Source organism: Bufo gargarizans, chromosome 3 (genome assembly GCF_014858855.1).
Source record: "Bufo gargarizans isolate SCDJY-AF-19 chromosome 3, ASM1485885v1, whole genome shotgun sequence".
NCBI classification, from domain to species: domain Eukaryota; kingdom Metazoa; phylum Chordata; class Amphibia; order Anura; family Bufonidae; genus Bufo; species Bufo gargarizans.
The window spans coordinates 513,750,360-513,770,350 of record NC_058082.1 but is presented as its reverse complement, the minus strand read 5'-3'; the positions used below and the strand labels follow the sequence as shown (position 1 = coordinate 513,770,350).

The window sequence follows — 19,991 nt, the reverse complement described above, 5'->3', positions numbered from 1 at the left end:
TCAGTCGGGAAGTAAAAACAATGGATTTGGGGAATTCTTATAGTACATAGTTTATTGAATTGGACAGAGAATGAAAAGGATCATGTATTTTATTCTATCCATACTGCCTAAAAATTTCAAGGTATTTAGTCCTAACGGTTATTCTAATATACAGCTTTTCCGTGGAATTCAAGGTGATTTCTACAAATATATTGGTTTAGCTCTTGGAAGCAAAAAATGGACAGCAATGTCATCTGGCATCACTAAGAAGTAGAATCTGCTTGTACATGCTCTGAATAACTAATTTAGCAGCTATGTCACTTTTGTGTGGCTCAGTTTTACTTTTTAAAATATTCCAACATTTTATAATATGGTACAGATTGACAATATTGTAATTTACATGTTAATACTTGGGTCATGTTTGGCTTTGTCTGCCTGACTTTATTGTACTGTATGTGCCCTGCTAAGCAGAAAGCAGTTGAACTTGTAGATTATAGGTTATGTCACTTTCCTCCAAAACACTGTCACTAGGGAGTGCATACTGCTTTTCATTTTCCAGAGGTTGCTTTCAGCTGTTCTAACATTTTTGCTTATCAGATACAAAAAGTTTGGAAAAGTTATAACATGATGATTTCAGGGGATTTCAATAGCCTTTCAGTGTCTTTGGCAATTATCAATGCAAAAGTGACAAAACTTGGGGCAAATAATTCGGCATAACCTCCTAAAGGAAACTACCAACATTAAATAAGCCAGATTGATGAATTAAGGATCAGTCAGACAAGGTGCATTTCAGTTGTTACACATTATTCCCTATCTACAGGATTGAGGATAACTATTAGATTTGTGAAGGTCTTACCCTTACCGATCCTGGGAACGGAGACCTTGAGTTCCTTGGAGCCCTCCAAAATGAACAGAGCAGCAGGTTGGGTATGCAAACCCTATGGATAGGGGATAACTTGTAACAACTGGAACACCCATTTAAATATATTTTCATACAAAATTGAAGATACATGATTGAGAAGAAGCTTAGTGTGGCATATGATATATATATTTTTTTCATATGATTTTAACCTATGGCAATATAGTAGACTTGGCATTGGCTGTTTATGATCAAAAACTGTGAATTAAATTGCTGCTAATGTTATAGTGTTGACTCTAGATAGTGTCTAACATGAAGCAGACGTTTAGATGCTTCATATAAAATGTTAAATATGTCCTTGCTGTCTGGAGAGGATCTATAATGAGGTCTCAGCATATAAAATATTGCTTGTATGTTACTTTTACTGCAGCCTTTAATTCACAGTCTTTTATTTGGTTTTTATAGGTCACCCTTGATTAGTGTAGGATAGGACTAGATCATAGCACAAGGGATTTTTTTTATGCAATATACGGTCCTGACCCTTTTTCACATCTTGTTTATATTATTGATTGTTTTAATCATTGCTGATGACCAAGATTCTGCGGACAGCTTACATCCATCATGAATAAACCATTGTTGACTCTTTAAAGTGACTGTTTGTTTATTCCAGCCTTTTTAAGCATCACATGAAACAGTGGCTATTAAATATCTCGCAGAACTTTCATGCTGAAAAGACTTCCGTTTTTATATTTTGAGATCTGTTTTATACCTGGAAATATATTGCTGTTCTGTCTTTTGTTTGATGCCCAAAACAAGGAAGAAATGATTCTAACTTACTTGTGAGCATCAGAGTTTTGAATGCAGGAGCAGAAAGAAGTCACTTAAAGGGTTGACCACCTTTTGTGGAGTTGATGCAAACCACCCTCCAGGACACACCTAGAAAGGGAAGCATACTTACATGCTTCCCACCACTGGGAGATTTGCCCCCCAAAAAATCCCCCAAAGGTGGCCAACCCTTTTAAAGGCTTTGGACATCTTTGCATGCATCTTTTTAATTGCATTCTAGATGCTGAGCTTATAATCATTTTCCAGTTTGTCTTTATTAAAACTGTTCAGTAGTTTGTCTTCTACATCCTCCGGGTTTCACTGTCTCTGCAGACTGTTTCTGCTTCTCACTGAAATCCGTCACAGAGCTTCTTGATCTGTAGCCCTTATATCTGGTCTTCTGAATTGCTCATAAATACTCATTTAAGGCTACTTTCACACTAGCGTTCGTCGGTCCGCTCGTGAGCTCCGTTTGAATGGGCTCACGAGCGGACCCGAACGCAGCCGTCCAGCCCTGATGCAGTCTGAATGGAGCGGATCCGCTCAGACTGCATCAGTCTGGCGGCGTTCAGCCTCCGCTCCGCTCGCCTCCGCACGGACAGGCGGACAGCTGAACGCTGCTTGCAGCGTTCGGGTGTCCGCCTGGCCGTGCGGAGGCGTGCGGATCCGTCCAGACTTACAATGTAAGTCAATGGGGACGGATCCGTTTGAAGATGCTACAATATGGCTCAATCTTCAGGCGGATCCGTCCCCCATTGACTTTACATTGAAAGTCTGTACGGATCCGTACGAGGCTATTTTCACACTTAGCTGTTATATGCTAAAATAATGCAGACGGATCCGTTCTGAACGGAGCCTCCGTCTGCATTATTATGATCGGATCCGTTCAGAACGGATCCGATCGAACGCTAGTGTGAAAGTAGCCTTAGCTGGGCTAATCAGTTTGAAAAGAATGTAGCATTAAAGAATATTTATGGGCTGTTAGGGGGAAGTACAGATAAGGGCTATAGATCAAGCAGCTCTCTGATGAATTTCACTGAAAGGCATAAAGAACAGTCTGCAAAGACAGTAAAATACGAAGACTGTAGAGGACAAACTGTTGAAAAATATAAAAAAAGACCAATTATAAAACATATATTTTGCCAAACAAGTAGACTGCATATTTATTTAACCACTTAAGGACACGGCCATATTTCACCTTAAGGACCAGGCCATTTTTTGCAAATCTGACCACTTTGTGTGAATAACTTTAAAACTCTTTTACTTCCAAAAATAGTTATTAATTTACATTCCCCATATGTCTACTTTATGTTCGGATCATTTTGGGAATGCCATTTTAGAAACCACCCAAAAATGACCCTATTTTAGAAACTACACCCCTCAAGGTATTCAAAACTGATTTTGCAAACTTTGTTAACCCTTTAGGTGTTCCACAAGAATTAATTGAAAATAGAGATAACATTTCAAAATTTCACTTTTTTAGCAGATTTTCCATTTGAATACATTTTTTCCAGTTACAAAGCAAGGGTCAACAGCCCAAAAAAACTCAATATTTATGCCCCTGATTCTGTAGTTTACAGAAACACCCCATATGTGGTCGTAAACTGCTGTACGGGCACACGGCAGGGCGCAGAAGGAAAGGAATGCCATGCGGTTTTTGGAAGGCAGATTTTGCTGGACTGGTTTTTTGACACCATGTCCCATTTGAAGCCACCCTGATGCACCCCTAGAGTAGAAACTCCCAAAAAGTGACCCCATTTTGGAAACTACGGGATAGGGTGGCAGTTTTGTTGGCACTATTTTAGGGTACATATGATTTTTGGTTGCTTGATATTACACTTTTTGTCAGTCAAGGTAACAAGAAATAGCTGTTTTGGCAAAGTTTTTATTATTTATTTACAACATTCATCTGACAGGTTAGATCATGAAGTATTTTCATAGAGCAGGTTATTACGGACGCGGCAATACCTAATATGTCTACTTTGTCTACTTTTTTTATTTATTTCAGTTTTACACAATGATTTCATTTTTGAAACAAAGAAATTCATGTTTTAGTGTCTCCATAGTCCGAAAGCCATAGTTTTTTCAAATTTTGACGATTGTCTTAGGTAGGGTATCATTTTCGTGGGATGAGATGACGGTTATATTGGCACTATTTTGGGCGGCATACGACTTTTTGATCGCTCGCTATTACACTTTTTGTGATTCAAGGTGACAAAAACTTGCTTTTTTGACACTGTTTTTATTTTTTACAGAGTTCACCTCAGGGTTTAGGTCATGTGGTATTTTTATATATCAGGTTCTTATGGACGCGGCGATACTTAATATGTCTACTCTTTTTTTTTTTTACGTTTAACATAAAAAAGCATTTTTGAAACAAAAAAAATCATGTTTTAGTCTCAGAGCCATAGTTTTTATTTATTTTTTGGGCCATTGTCTCATATAGGGGCTCATTTTTTGGGTGATGAGGTGACTTTGATTGGTACTATTTTCATGTACATACAATTTTTTTTTATCACTTTTATTACCTTTTTTGGGAAGTAAGGTGGGCAAAATTTCAATTTCATCATAGTTTTTATTTTTTTAATTTTATGGCGTTCACCGTCGTTATGGACGCAGTGATATGAAACATGTGTAGGGAATTTTATTTTTTAAATTTTTAATCAGTGATAAAGGTGTTTTTTTTTATTTTTACCACGACATGGAAGGGGTTAAACGGCTGACATCACCGCACAAATGTCAGCCGTTTCAAGCAGAGTGTCAGCAATGTGCTGACACTCTGCTTGCTAATCGCTCGGCCATCCTGGGAAGGCCCACCCGCCCCCCAGCACCGCCCGCACCTCCCGCACCTCCCCCCTGCACAGCCCGCTGACAGATAATGAGGGCTGCAAGGGGGAGTTAAAAATGAAAATTTAGGTCATTTTGAAGTTTCTGATCCCTGTGGTCATGAACCACGGGGATCAGAAACTTCCGACAGCGCTGCAAACCGCAGGTCTAAATTGACCTGCGGTTTGCAGTGATTGCCGATACGGGGGGGGGGTCACATCGGCATTGTCCCAGGGTGCCTGCTGATTGATTCAATCAGCAGGCACCCAGTTCCGATCACCGCCTGCTGCACGGCGGTGATCGGAAATACACATGACATACCGGTACGTCATGTGTCCTTAAGTACCGGGACATCATGACGTACAGGTACGTCATGTGTCCCCAAGAGGTTAAAAAAATGGCTCGAAAGGGGCTTGTAGCCTTTAATGAATTAGTGAGTGCTAGATTCATACTATTTAACCGTGTATTGCTGTAGACCATACATGCTTGATACATTTTTACTGAGTTTCAGTGTAGTCAGAAAGCAGCACTCCATGTACAGATGTACAAGTGTTGTAAGGAGTAATGGAGCAATGTACATTATTTTTCCCCAAAGTTGGTTATCTCACGTCACGTATCTTGACATGTCTCGAGCCTAGAGGAAAGGTAAGGAAGGACATGTGTACATGGGTGAACTGATTTATTCCACTGTTTAAAGTGGATTTTTTTTTACCAATTTTTCGGTGTGTATTGTAATTAATTTCACATAAATTATATTGTGCTATTTTCAGTAACGTTCTCTTTTGAAGTTAATGATGAATCGAAAGGGTCTTCTTGTCTTATGAATTAGTCTAAAGGCTGGGACTGCAGTGAGGGTTCTGACCAATTAGTTTTATTCTATCTTGTTTGTGTGATATCTCCTGGTCAACTAGCTAGCTGCTAAATCCTGCATAGGGTGCAGTCTCTCATGAATACTAATTGGCAACCATTTTGCTAAGGCCAAGTTCATATCACCGTTTAGTGACATGTCCTATATTTTGCGGTGCAGAGGCATGGACCTGAAAGCCCACTGAGGCCCCCTTTCATAAATCTGGCATATTTTTAGACTGTCTAATCTAACTAACTATCTAAAAAAGAATAAATTCCAGTGCTTCTCAAAACCAAGACTTTATTAAATATCCATAAAAGCAGGGAATACAGTTCAACAGTTTTCCAATCTCTTTACTGCGGGTTTTTATCTGAGTCAGTGGAGCTGAGGTGGTAAATGTGGATGAGCGAATCGACTTTGGATGAAACATCCGAAGTCGATTCACAAAAAACTTCGAGTTTGATGAGCCGAAGGTACCACTTAGAACCAAACCTGAATTCGGGAAATATTTTTTTTACAGTAGAAATCAATTTATGAAGTTATTACCTGAAGTTTCGCGAGACTTCACAAAGTAATAACCTTGGCTCATCGGAGTCAATACATTCTAATACTGTACGGAGTGCTAGCTCTGTACAGTATTGAAACAAAGTTTTATGCTGATCAACTTGGATGTTTCTTCCAAAGTCGACTTTATGTTTGCCCTAGTGGACACAGTCACCTCTACTCCAGTGCGACAATCGACTGGATGTTTCTTCCAAAGTCGATTCGCTCATCCCTAGTGATGAACATTATGCTTAATTGGAGTTCATTATCTAAAAATTGGAATATTAATAAATCTGCCCTAGTATGTGGCGTTGTCATATAAAGGCATATACTTTTTGCTGTATAGTCAGCAGGATGTGTTTTATATCAGGTGAAGTTACTGAGAATCTTCTGACAGAGAAATGTAGGAGGCTGTTACAGCCTCTAGGGCGTGATGGATATAGCATCCTGATCTAGAGACAAGGATTTAACAAGGTAGATGTATGCAGAGCTTCATTTGTGTACAGTATATAGTGTTAATATGCTTAATTATCTAACTACAGCCATACAACAGAGCTCCCTACCCCTTAATAATAATGAGATGACTCAGATGACTCTTTCCCAATGTGCACAGCAAAGCTGGCTAGTGAACTCCAGAAAACGGGACATAGCCTATTGCGTTTGCTCTAGTAAATACAGTCACCTCTACTCCAGTGTGAAAACTGGATTGTTTTAAGATTTTGTTCTGCCGATAGTCACAAAGAAAAGCAACATATTAAATATAATAATAATAAAAATCGGATTTAAATACTGTTATTGTTTTGCTATATGTTCCATTTATGTAGCAGAGATGCAAAAGTTTTTGCGTAGAAATATTTGGGAAAAGCTTTCCTGATCTTAAACAATGGAATGGAATTTATCCTTGGCTTTAAATATACAGTCCATGGAGCTGTGATGCATATGTGTGAATGAGCCCTATGGGAAAAATCTTATAACAGTTTGTTTAATTAGACTGAATAATTATAGCTTCAGTTCATTGTTAATTATCTGGAACTTTTCATTTAAAATCAGATAAAAATAGGAAGGTGCTGGTGTCAATCAAAGACCCATATTAATCTATAAGAACCGCTTTTGCCCCTCTTCAGCCATTAATTTTGCTAGTGTTTTTCTTTATTGACAGATAATAGATTTCTAGTCATGCAGATTGTATCTTCAGTAAAGATGACTGTGATTACCTCAGTACTATCATCCTGTAAAATTAATTACACTTCTAAGCATACCATAGGAAATGAAAAGAATCTTGCTTTTCGCTCTGCCGCGTATTATCCGTTTCTTTCTACTTTAACGTTCATGAATCATTCTTTGATATTTGCATTAAACTAGGTTGCATGTGTAAAAAAAAAGCATTTCATGATAAAATAGAGCCATGTGGACATAAAATGAAGTGGAAAAGATGGGACAGCTAATAATTTATCATATATCAGTAGGAGGTTTTTCAGAAATAGAAATGAAATGTTTTGTTTAAGAATGTTACAGTCTTTGAAACCAGTGAAAGCTTAGTCATATATTATATGCTTTACTTCAGTGTATCAAACTGATAGTTCATAAGATATATATCTTTTTTAAAGACAAGCATATTTGGTGCGCTCACCCTGTAAGTAGTCTCCTCCGTACTGGAGCCAGAAAAAACGCTTAAGTTGCATGGCAAATAATAGCAAAGAAACAATCCGGCTCTTGGGGTGGATAGAAGTCTTCAATTCCTTATTGGTACATATTCACACATGGACAGGACTCCAAGAAAATCCTGTCCTGTCCATGTGTGTATATGTACCAATAAAGGACTGAAGACTTTTATCCACTGCAAGAGCCAGGATTATTCTTTGATATATATTTTTTAAGTAATCTCCCTCACTTGTAATAATGGACATTTCGGTAATTCTGAACTCATAATGTACTTTCAATTTCCTACAGGGACACTTTTTCACAAGGCTTTAGATGGAATCTTCCCCTCTAAAGATTGTTTACACTGCATCTCAGGAAGGCACCATATATGCTGGCACATGGAGCCAATCTAAGATGCAGTGAGGAGGGAGAGAGCAGCTACCGGAACCAATGATCAGACAGGGGGTGTGTCTCGGACTACCGGCAGCTAAACTGTAGTCATCGGTCACAGTTTTCCCCCTTAATAGACCTCAACTAAAAAGTAAAGGTCCCTTTATATGGGCCGATGATAGGGGCAATTATCGGGAAGGAGTATTTATAGTAATGTTCATTCCTGATAACTGCCCTGTGTAAATATGCTGTTGAATGAGCAAACGCTTTTTCACTGGGTGAAAGAATCGCTGATGCGGTCACCAAAAATTATATCTTAACAGATGATTGTGCTGTCTGAACAGCTATCTGCTGCCCAGAATCAATGATTCTCTATGGGGGCGAGCAATCTCGGCAATGATCACTCATCTCCATAGAGCAGAGGTGATTGCTGCAGGTAAAGGCAGCTATCATGTCCTCTCAAGAGCAGGCAATTATTGGGAACAAATGGATCGTTCCCAATACCTACCTGCTGTTGGCCCATGTAAAGGGACCTTGAGATAAATAGCAGGTAAGCTTTTCCTGTAGGTACTGGCTGACATACAATTTCTGAACTCCCATCAATCTTTTGAATGAAGTCTTGTGAAATAAATTTTATTCATGATGTATCCAGTTGATGGAACAAGAGTCACAAAGCTGCGGGGAGAAGGTAATATAAAATATTCTGTAAAGAGCTTGGAAACACACGAGGGTGGTCCATGACCAGTAATACTATGGGAAGAGCTGTGGGAATAATAGTGTCATAGCATGACACACGGAGCTCTGTAGACTGTTACTGCCACAGGTTACCAATGGAAATAATAAAATGGTGCACCTAATAGTGTGGACGTTAGGTAGGTCTTGTAGGCACTACTTAATTGAGCACTTCCCCTATGGTGACTTATTCTCATTAATGCAAGTGTCTTTTACTTTTGGTTAAATATTCTATACAATGAATACCAGAAACACGTAAATGGTGATGGGAAACCCTTGTATCTCAGTAATTCTTTTTCAACTATTTCTGCAATTTAGCTTTTTTCTATTTTGAACATTCACTGCTCTAAGCACTCAACAAAAATCCATATCTACCAACATTATTTTTTCAAACAAATCATTTTCCCAGTAAATTGCAATGAAAGTAATTTTCCCTATTTATGAATCAATATAAGTTGAGGAAATAACAATATTAATGCTTGTATTTATTGTGTGCAAATGGTTTATATATTTTTGCAAGGTGACATAATAAGTAGACACATCGATATCTTCAATAATCACTATAATTACAGGATTACTTTACCTGCGAATCTTGCACTTTCAGTTCTGGTGATTATTTAATAAAATGAATCCGAACTGTTATATTTGATATTTATTGTTTTGTGGGGAACACAACAAACCAAAGTGATGGTATGATGGGCACATGTAAGATTTTGGATGGGGGCAAGTTTATGAATGCACACAAGCACATGCCAGCCAGAACTTGTGTGCCAGTGAGGCTTTGCTCACACCTCTTAGATCTATCAGCATGTTTTGTGCTGAGTGTATCCATAGGACCTGTTGTCCTTTTTAGCATTTGCTGGGCTGGCATGCATGAGCATACATTTTTTTTTTTGTTACGTTATAGAAAATCCTTGTCTATCGCATGTTCTATAAAGATGGATACAGTATTTCTGACAAAAATAATCGAGTGTGAACAATCACTGCCAACCATGGCGTCTCCACCACACAGCCAGCATGTATTGAATCTGTCTGCACTTCTGCAAAGCTCTCCTCTACCACTATGATGAAGTTATATATGAGTAGATAATCAGTCACTGCATAAGACCTTGCAAAAAATGGGTCAACCTGACTGTAATGAAAGATATATGATGTCCCAGGACAATGTTAAGAATCTAGAAATAAAACATAGCTACAGTAGATTGATAATGTCCAAGTCATATAGTCACCAGAGGCACAATTTAGACTGTGCTCACCTGATAGAGTTGTGAAGAATCACAACAACTAATACATTTAATAATTGTACATTATGGCTTCTACATCTTGACTGGAGTCCACCTGGGGTAAATTCAGTTGATTTGGACAGGATTTGGAAAGACACATCCCTGTCTATATAAGATATCAGAGTTGGAAATGCATATCGGAGCAAATACTGAACTGTGAGGAGACAGGATTGTGTGGAGGCACAGATCTGAATTAGGGTTCAAAAAATATCTGTTGCAATGAAATTTCCCAAGAGCACAGTGGTCTTCATTCAATTCTTAAATGGAAACATTTGAAAAAACTAGGACTCTTCCTAGACCTGGCCATCCCACCAAACGAAGTAATCAGGGATGACCAACCTTAGTAAGAACCAAGTAGGAATCAGTCGGCACTCGACTAGAACTCAGTCCACACGAGAAGGAGATATATCCAGACCGTATGTAATAAATCTCAGCGGACATTCTCTTCTTATTTCAATATGCTTGTTTTAATTCCATCAACTCAAAGGATATAATATAAGGACGTGTTGCGGCTCATATAGCCTTCAACAGCTCAGTGTATCATACATTCATACACATTTTTATAACAAAATCAATTAAGCACATGGAGTGACGTCAGACGCCATAGGCGGTGCTTAGACACACATGTCAATCAAATGGCAACATTTATACAAATAATAACAAACACAATTAGAACAGTAAAGAGATTGACTATACCACTCAGGAGACCAGTCATCTGTGGTTCCTAGTCTGTAAAAATAAATATTCATGTAGTTACATGTATTAGGCGAATAGCGCTATTAAAACTGAGTGATCTCATATTCTCTGTTCAACCCCCTGGGATGTAATGTGCCCAGGGTGTGAATCCAGTAAGCTTCCCTGTGGAGCAACTCTTTTTTTTGCTATCACCCTCTCTCCTAGGTCTTTTGACCTGTTCTATCACCTGAAATCGCGGCTGTGAGATCGAGTGCCTAGAATCATAAAAATGTGCTGGTATGGGAAGTAACAAATTGCCCGTCCTTATTGTCGATTTATGTTTGCAAATGCAATCTCTCACAGTTTGCCTAGTTTCCCCGATATAAATTAAACCACAAGGGCATTTTATTAGATAAATAACATTCGTGGAATTGCATGTAAAATACCTCTAAACATGGAAGGCCCTACCCGTATGTGAATGATAAAAAGTTTCTCCTTTGATAACATGAGCACTGTGCACAATGTAAACGGGGGTATATCCCCGTTTTCTGATTTTTTAAAAAGGTCTGATGCGAAACATCCCTCAGGGGGCCAATATCTGTGTGTGCTAGCTGATCACGATAGGACTTATTACGTTTATTGCAAATCAATGGAGGGTTATTAAATTCCACAATTTGCGGATAAGATTTTCCTAGCAACGGCCAGTGTTTACAAATAATGTAATCAAACCGCTTGTTGAAAGAGTGGAATTTATGTGAGAAGACTATCCTAGGACTTCTCTTTTGTCCGATCCCAAATAGAGGTATTCACTGCCTTATTCAGAATTTTCTCAGGATAGCCCCTCACTCTAAATCTCTCAACCATTTCACCTATCCTTTGTCCCTGTATCTCTGGATTCGAGACTATACGTCTCACTCGCTGGATCTGTGATTTCGGAATCGCCTTTTTTAGCGGTAAAGGGAGAGCACTGTCAAAATGCAATACACTGTTCTTATCAGTTTCCTTCCTAAAAAGGTCAGTATATATAAACCCTTCTTCATCTTTAATCACCACAGTAGCCAACAAACTGACCTTCACCTGATCATAGGTCATAGTAAATTTTAAACCATCCACTGAATTATTCAAATGCTCATAGAAGGCCAAGAGGGACATGAGTGGCCCCGCCCATATGCAAATTATATCGTCGATAAATTTCTTCCATAAGAGGGCATTTTCCTGATAGCCCACATTATTGTATACAAAGGTTTCTTCAAACATTGACATGAATGCATTTGCATAGGACGGGGCCACATTCGAGCCCATCGCGGTCCCCCGTTGCTGTAAATAAAACGTATCTCCAAATAAAAAATGTTTTCATACACAACCAGATGTAACAACTTTAAACATAAATTCCTGCTGTATATCAATATAACCACTTGATTGCAATAACAGTGATACAACCTCCACCATGATCAATGGAGGTGTAGAGGCTGACCACATCAATAGTGACCAACCAGCTATCACGAGGGATCCTTCCCAAGTCTCTTACTATTTTCAAAAACTCTGAAGTATCCAGAAGAAAAGAGGTTGTCTGTTTTACCAAAGGTGTCAGTAGCTTTTCCAATACTATTGCCAGCGGGGACAAAACTGAAATCATTCCACAATAGGGCGTCCTAGGGGGATTTATCATGGTCTTATGTACCTTAGAGAGTATATATAACACCGGGGTCACCGGTGATTGGTTTACCAAAAAGATATTTAAAAAAATAATTTTTAGTGGTGTAGAACAGACAAAATCTTTGCTTTTATATGAAACACACGATCATTATCCAATTTCGTATACATATCAGTGTCTGCCAACTGACGCAATACTTCCTTCACATAATAATTTTTGTCCATTATTACCAATGATCCCTCTTTATCTGCTGGCTTAATAATTAGACTATTATCTAACATCAAAGATTGTATAGCTTGTCGCTCCTGTGGAGGTACATTTGATGTTACATGTAACTTTCCTTTTTTAATGGTATCCATCAATATTTCTATATCTCTCATTACCAACTGCACATATGTCTCCACCAGGTGCGCATTTGTAGGTGGCATAAAAGTACTCTTTACTGACAAATTGAATTTAGTCAGCCTGAACATATCAGTCACCATAGGCCCATCAGTTGCACAGTCTTCAGAGGATAATATCGCAGGTGAACCCAAAAAGTGGATTTTCAATCTGATCCTTTTAAACAAGCGTTGTAGTTCGACGTCCATCTGAAAACTGTCAAACTGTGCCACCGGACTAAAGGATAAGCCCTTCTCCAATGCTGTTATCTGGAACGGGCTTAAGATCTTAGAAGATAAGTTAATAATCAAGGAAGGTGTCATACCTGGGAGCGCGTCTGCACCTGTTGAGTCAGTCCCGTTGGCATGGAGCCACCGATGTTTGCGGCCCGCCCTGCGCCTCCTTCTGGTGGTCGATGGTCATTGCCCCTCCTGAAAAAAGGGTGTGACTCTTGAGATCCTGCTGAATCGCTCCCAGAACTTTTGGTATAGTAACCCTTTCGTGACTCCACGAATGTTATTTATCTAGTAAAATGCCCTTGTGGTTTAATTTATATCTGGGAAACTATGCAAACTGTGAGAGATTGCATTTGCAAACATAAATCTAGAATACGGATGGGCAAATTTTTTACTTCCCATACCAGCACATTTTCATGATTCTAGGCACTCGATCTAACAGCTGTGATTTCAGGTGATAGAACAGGTCAAAAGACCTAGGAGAGAGGGTGATATAAAAAAAGAGTTGCTCCGCAGGGAAGCTTACTGAATTCACACCCTCGGCACATTACAACCCAGGGGGTTGAACAGAGATTATGAGATCACCAAGTTGTAATAGCGCTATTCGCCTAATACATGTAACTACATGAATATTTATTTTTACAGACTGGGAACCGCAGATGACTGGTGTCCTGAGTAGTATAGGCAATCTCTTTACTGTTCTAATTGTGTTTATTATTTGTATACATGTTGCCATTTGATTGACCTGTGTGTCTAAGCATCGCCTACGGCATCTGACGTCACTCCATGTGCTTAATTGATTTTGTTATAAAAATGTGCATGAATGTATGATACACTGAGCTGATGAAAGCTATATGAGCCGCAACGCGTCCTTATATTATATCCTTTGAGTTGATGGAATTAAAACAAGCATATTGAAATAAGAAGAGAACATTCGCTGAGATTTATTACATACGATCTTGGTAAGAGACATAACCAAGAATCCAATGGTCACTTAGCTAAGCTCCAAAGGTCTTGTGTGAAGATGGGAGCAGCTTCCAGAAGATCAGTCATCACTGCACTACACTGCAGAGTGGCCAAAAAGAAGCCTATCCTCAGTAAAAGAAACATGAAAGCCTCTCTGAAGTTTGCAAAAAAGCACCCAAAGGACTGTGGTGGTGTTGTTTAGTGGCTAGGACAGGTAGATTGGTCAGGGTTGATGAAAAGCTTAATGGGGCAAATTATAGAGATATTCTTAGTGAAAACCTGATCCAGACTGCACCTCAGACTACGCAGAAAGTTCACCTTCCAACAAGACAATGACCATAAGCACACATCCAAGACAACACAGGGGCAGCTTAGGGACAACGCTGAATGTTCTTGAGTGGCCCAGCCAGAGCCCTGACTTGAACTCAATTGAATATCTCTGGATAAATCTGAAAATGGCTGTCCACCAAATGTCCCTATCCAACGTGACAGGGCTTGAGAGGATTTGCAGAGAAGAATAGCAGAACATTCCAAATCCAGATGTGCACACCTAGTGGCATCATATCCAAGAAGACTGGAGGCTGTAATCACTACTAAAGGTGCTTCAGCTAAGTCTTCAGTAAAGTATTTGAATACTTGTATCTATGCAATAGTTTAGTTTTTCCTCTTCAATAAATTAGCAAAGATTTCCAACCGTTCTGTTTTAATTTGACATTATGGGGTATTAAGTGCAGATGCGGAAAAACTGGAAAATTGTAGAAATATGTATTAGCCCAGATTCCTGTATGATCCAATATCTCAATGCATTGACCCAATATGAAGTAGAAGCCAAATTCTGCAGTTAAAAAGATTAAATGTCGTGTTAGATCTTTACCATTGAAACTTCGTTATTACTCCATTTGTCTCTCAACACTTTTCTCCCCCTGGTTTCCCTACTTGAATAAGCAATACCATAGTTATTACATAGCATATCCATGTACAGTACATTGATTCAGAAGAGTAACTGCTTGTTGACTACACTGGCCTTCCTCTTTGCCTATAAGAATTGCAGTTCGTTTTACCATCCTATGAGAAAAGTGACAAATAAGTGACCATTACTCAGACGCGCAACTTTTTCCACCCTGGATGCTACACAGTTTTCTATTTTATTTTCTACATCCACTGGTAATGTACGTATTGGTGAATAAAGTCACTGCAAGTCTCACATATTGCTTGAAGATGCAATGAAAAAGGAGAATAATGTGCATTTACGTAGTTAGATGTTGTGTATATTTAATATGTTAGGTCCTTTTTCTCTTCCTTTATGCATTGCTTTCAGTTTTTTGTACAGTATGCGACAGACCATGGAAATTCCATAGTTAGACGTTAATTGGAGTGTCACATGAGTGACATGGTTTTTCTATTATTATTATTAGGAGAAGACTATGCATCAAGTATACACTTCAGAATGTGTGAGAAGGAGGAGTTAGATGAACTTGGGTTGACTCTTGCTAGTGTTTTATTATTCCTATTATATTAATTACAGCCTCTAATACCAAGAAGTCCTACGAGTGGAGCAGCTACCCCATCAAGCACAATTAGCACGCCTACAAAGCGGGACAGTACTGCTCTCCAAGATCTTTTCATCCCCCCACCTCCAGCTGAGCCCTACACACCAAGGTACCTTATAACTCAAAGGGTAATGTTATTTCATCATTGTGAAATGTACTTGCATCGTATTTCTAAAGACAAGATCACATATAGTTCCATAAACCAAGGAGGCTAAATATTTTCTGAACATCACCTAAATTTCAATAGTAGGTAGTGTTGATCGAGCACCGAAGTGCCCTGGTGCTCGAGTAGAACACTTTGCAATGCTCGGGTGCTCTACAGAGCACCCGAGCACAATGGAAGTCAATGGGAGAAACCGAGCATTAAACCAGGCACCCCCTGCTCCGAAGAGGGGAGGGTGCTGGGTCCCACTGAGGTCTGTGCAGAAGATCGCTGTACAGTAAGGAAATCCCCCAGTGCCCGTGGTTAGGAGTACCTGCTCTGACTCCATATATAGCTATGTCCATTTATGGAGTCAGTGCTTGGGGACACCCAGTGTATTTAAATCTAATTTAGCCTCTATTTCTGAAAAGTTTCTGCCAACATTTGAACTCACAAGCTTCTACATTAGAGGCAAGGACTTTAACCACTCTGCTATAAAGCTGAATGATAAACTATATAAAAAAAAAAAACTCATAGTAGTTTGTCATGTAGTATGTATTCCTATACAGCAGAAGTATCATTTCATATTTCAGTACAGGTTGACATGTAGCTGTATAGCGTAGTGGTTAAAGTTCTTGGCTCTAATGTAGAAGGTTGTGAGTCTAAATCCCGGCAGAAACGTTTCATAAATAGAGGCTAAATTTATATATTTTATATATTTTTAGTAATTGTAAAAAATTTATGGCGCAAAATAAATGTGTAATTACTAAAACAAACCACTATGCTATATAGCTATATGTTAACCTGCAGTGAAATATAAAATGATACTTCTGCTTTAAAGTAATACTTACTACATGACAAACTACTATGAGGTTTTTCTGACACAGTTTATCATTCAGCTTTATAGCTGAGTGGTTAAAGTCCTTGCCTTTAACGTAGAAGGTTGTGAGTTCAAATCCCGGCCAAAACCTTTCAGAAATGGAGGCTAAATTGGATTTAAATACACTGACTCCAGCATCGCGCTCGAGCACACACGTTTTTGGCTGAACACTGCGATGTGCCGAGCATCGCGATGCTCAAGCCGAACTGGTGTTCGGCCGAGCATGCTCGCTCAACACTTATAGTAGGCTTTTAGAACACTTTTTAATCATTTTATTTGGTTAGTGAAATGCATGTATTTTGCATTAAAATATATATTTTTTCTAATTTGGTTTAATAAATTTTTTTGCTTTGCTTGGCTTCTATAACTGATAAACACTACATAGCCTGCAGCAGAATGTGTAGTGGCTGGCTGTACAGAGTAGATACATGTCAGCAGTACAAGCTAAACAAAGCAACAATTTTAATAAAAGGCTTTGATTTTGAAAATGTTGGGGGCCATTTTTATTGCGTTCTACTAATTTTAGGCTCCGAAATAAATTTTTCAATTGCTTTTATCAAGACTTTTCAGTAGGTTTTCCTCTACAGCTTTCACTTTCAGTGTATTTGTAGACTGTTGCTTCCCCTTCTCCGTGAATCCATCAGTGAACTGCTCTCACAGGTCGATCAGTAGACATTATCTGTACTTTCCTAGCAGATCATAAACACTCATTATTTTATGAGCTGTCAGGAGTTCAGAGATAAGGGATATGGATCGAGTTGTCAGAGCAGCTCTCCATTAGATTCACCGAGAAGAGGAAAGCATTAGTCTGCAGACCAACAGAAAGTATAAGCTGTAGAGGAAAACAGTTGAAAAGTTTTAATAAAGATGTAACAACAGTGGGTGTGAAACCAACAGGTTTGACTTTGGACTAAACCTAAGGGCATTATCCTGGAAGTTCTCTGGCATTCACCATTTAATACCTATATAGGGATCTGGACTTTGCTACAGATGAGCACCAGACCGCCACATCTTGGCGTAGTTCCTGTGTAGTTCACAGCTGACTTATGTGGTAAGAGACACCAATGCAGGGATCAGGCAAAATTTTAGTCTGAGATGGGGGTCAGGGCTATTGGTGTATGTGCAATACAATAACAAGTCAGCGCAGGCAGCATAGGACCATCATTGGTAAAGGTGAGCAGACAATAGATCAAAACAACTTCTCAGGGACTTAATACACTAAGGGACCTCTTTTCTCACTTTCCCACTGGAAGGTACCTGAAATACCCCAGGATTGCCAGACATTGGCTGGTGAGGACTGGGATGCCCATGCTTGCACCTTAAGAACTGGGGAGCTTGTGCCAGCCCTATGGATGCAGAGGGAGAATCTAGCTGGCAGGCAGGATGTGGCCTGTGTGAGGAGAAAAAGTGGACTTAGCATCCAGGCCCATATTTTATTCTTAACTACTGGAATCGATACCTTTTAATATAATTCTTTACTATCAATTCTACATACTATATACTGTAGATACATTACTCAGAAAAGTTATATTTGGCTTGTGGGTGAAATTTCAGGAAAATACTCTCTCTAAGGCCTCTTTCACACTTGCGTTGTCCGGATCCGGCGTGTACTCCACTTGCCGGAATTACACGCCGGATCCGGAAAAACGCAAGTGAACTGAAAGCATTTGAAGACGGATCCGTCTTTAAAATGCGTTCAGTGTTACTATGGCAGCCAGGACGCTATTAAAGTCCTGGTTGCCATAGTAGTAGTGGGGAGCGGAGGAGCAGTATACTTACAGTCCGTGCGGCTCCCGGGGCGCTCCAGAATGACGTCAGAGCGCCCCATGCGCATGGATGACGTCATCCATGCGATCACGTGATCCATGCGCTTGGGGCGCCCTGACGTCACACTGGAGCACCCCGGGAGCCGCACGGACGGTAAGTATGCTGCTCCCCTGCTCCCCACTACACTTTACCATGGCTGCCAGGACTTTAGCTTCCCGGCAGCCATGGTAACCATTCAGAAAAAGCTAAACGTCGGATCCGGCAATGCGCCGAAACGACGTTTAGCTTAAGGCCGGATCCGGATCAATGCCTTTCAATGGGCATTAATTCCGGATCCGGCCTTGCGGCAAGTCTTCAGGATTTTTGGCCGGAGCAAAAAGCGCAGCATGCTGCGGTATTTTCTACGGCCAAAAAACATTCCGGTCCGGAACTGAAGACATCCTGATGCATCCTGAACGGATTTCACTCCATTCAGAATGCATTAGGATAAATAGAGCCCGACGACGGAACTCTATGCAGGAAGAAAAGAACGCAAGTGTGAAAGAGCCCTAACCTTTACAGGTGAACTTAATGGGACCTTCTCTGAACTTTTGAATGCACATAGCTACATAGTTTTTTTTCTTTTACATAGTTGCACAGTTTTTATCAGCATTAATGTTGTTTACTTTTAAGAATTCATTTAAACCCTTTTTAAAACCGTCCACTGTTCCTGCTGTGACCACGTCCTGAGGAAGTCTATTCTACAGATTCACAGTTCTTACAATAAAGAAGTTTTGATGCTTCTGGAGACTGAACTTTTTCTTCAGTCGGAGGAGGTGTCCCCTTGTCTTTTGACGGCATTTTACATGGAACAGTTTTTCTCCATATTTTTTGTATGGCCCATTTATATCTTTGTATAGGTTAATTATGTCCCCCCTTAGACATCTCTTCTCAAGACTAAATAAATTCAATTATTTTAATCTTTCTTCATAACTAAGATCCTTCATGCCCCGTATCAGTTTAGTCGCTCTCCTCTGTACTGTTACCAGCTGCAGTGCATCCTTTCTATGGACTGAAGCCCAGAACTCAACTGCATATTTCAGATGAGGCCGCACCAATGCTTTGTAAAGTGCTAATATTACATCCCTGCCCCACGAGTCCATGCCTCGTTTAATGCATGACAATATCCTGGTGGCCTTAGAAGCAGCTGATAGATTGAATAACAACTTACAATGTTAATGATCTACAAAGACACCCAAATCCTTCTCTACAAGTTACTCCCCCAGTGTTATATCCCCTAGGACAGGGATCAGCAACCTTCGGCACTCCAGCTGTGGTGAAACTACGACTACGACTCCCAGTGAATTAGCATGCTGGGAGTTGTAGTTTCAACACATCTGGAGTGCCGAAGGTTGCTGACCGCTGCCCTAGGACATATAAAGCACAGAGATTATTGCTACTAGAGGTGGGACGAATCCAAATTTTTTTCGAATCCGAATCTGAAAAGGTTCTCGAATATATTGAATATTTCGAGTCTCAAATCCTACGAATCCTGTACATAAGAATTGTCCAGGGATGTGCTGTCCAGAAACAATGAATCTGTATGGGGATGAATGATCACAGACATGGTTCTAGAAAATCATCCCCATACAGAGGAAAGTAACACTACATGTAAATGCAGCTCTCACCTCCTCGGAGGAGCAGGCAGTTGCTTCCCAAAGTTCCCAATAACTGCCTGTAATGAGGACCACAGGCTTAGTCTATAGGACAGCTTAAGGTGTGTGCAGTCACAGTTAGACTGCACTATCTTCATGTCTCGTAAGAGAGGGACTTCTT

At 39.7% G+C, this 19,991-nt stretch overlaps 1 protein-coding gene across 5 annotated transcripts in view; it reads left to right on the top strand.

Annotated features, from left to right (window-relative positions):
- Window positions 1-19,991, top strand: part of CNKSR2 (connector enhancer of kinase suppressor of Ras 2) — a 414,221-nt gene that overhangs the window by 188,613 nt on the left and 205,617 nt on the right. For all 5 annotated transcript variants that reach the window (XM_044283965.1, XM_044283964.1, XM_044283963.1 and 2 more), the window contains one exon: window positions 15,363-15,496. In XM_044283965.1, coding sequence (XP_044139900.1) covers window positions 15,363-15,496 — 134 coding nt within the window. The remainder of the gene's footprint in view (window positions 1-15,362; window positions 15,497-19,991) is intronic.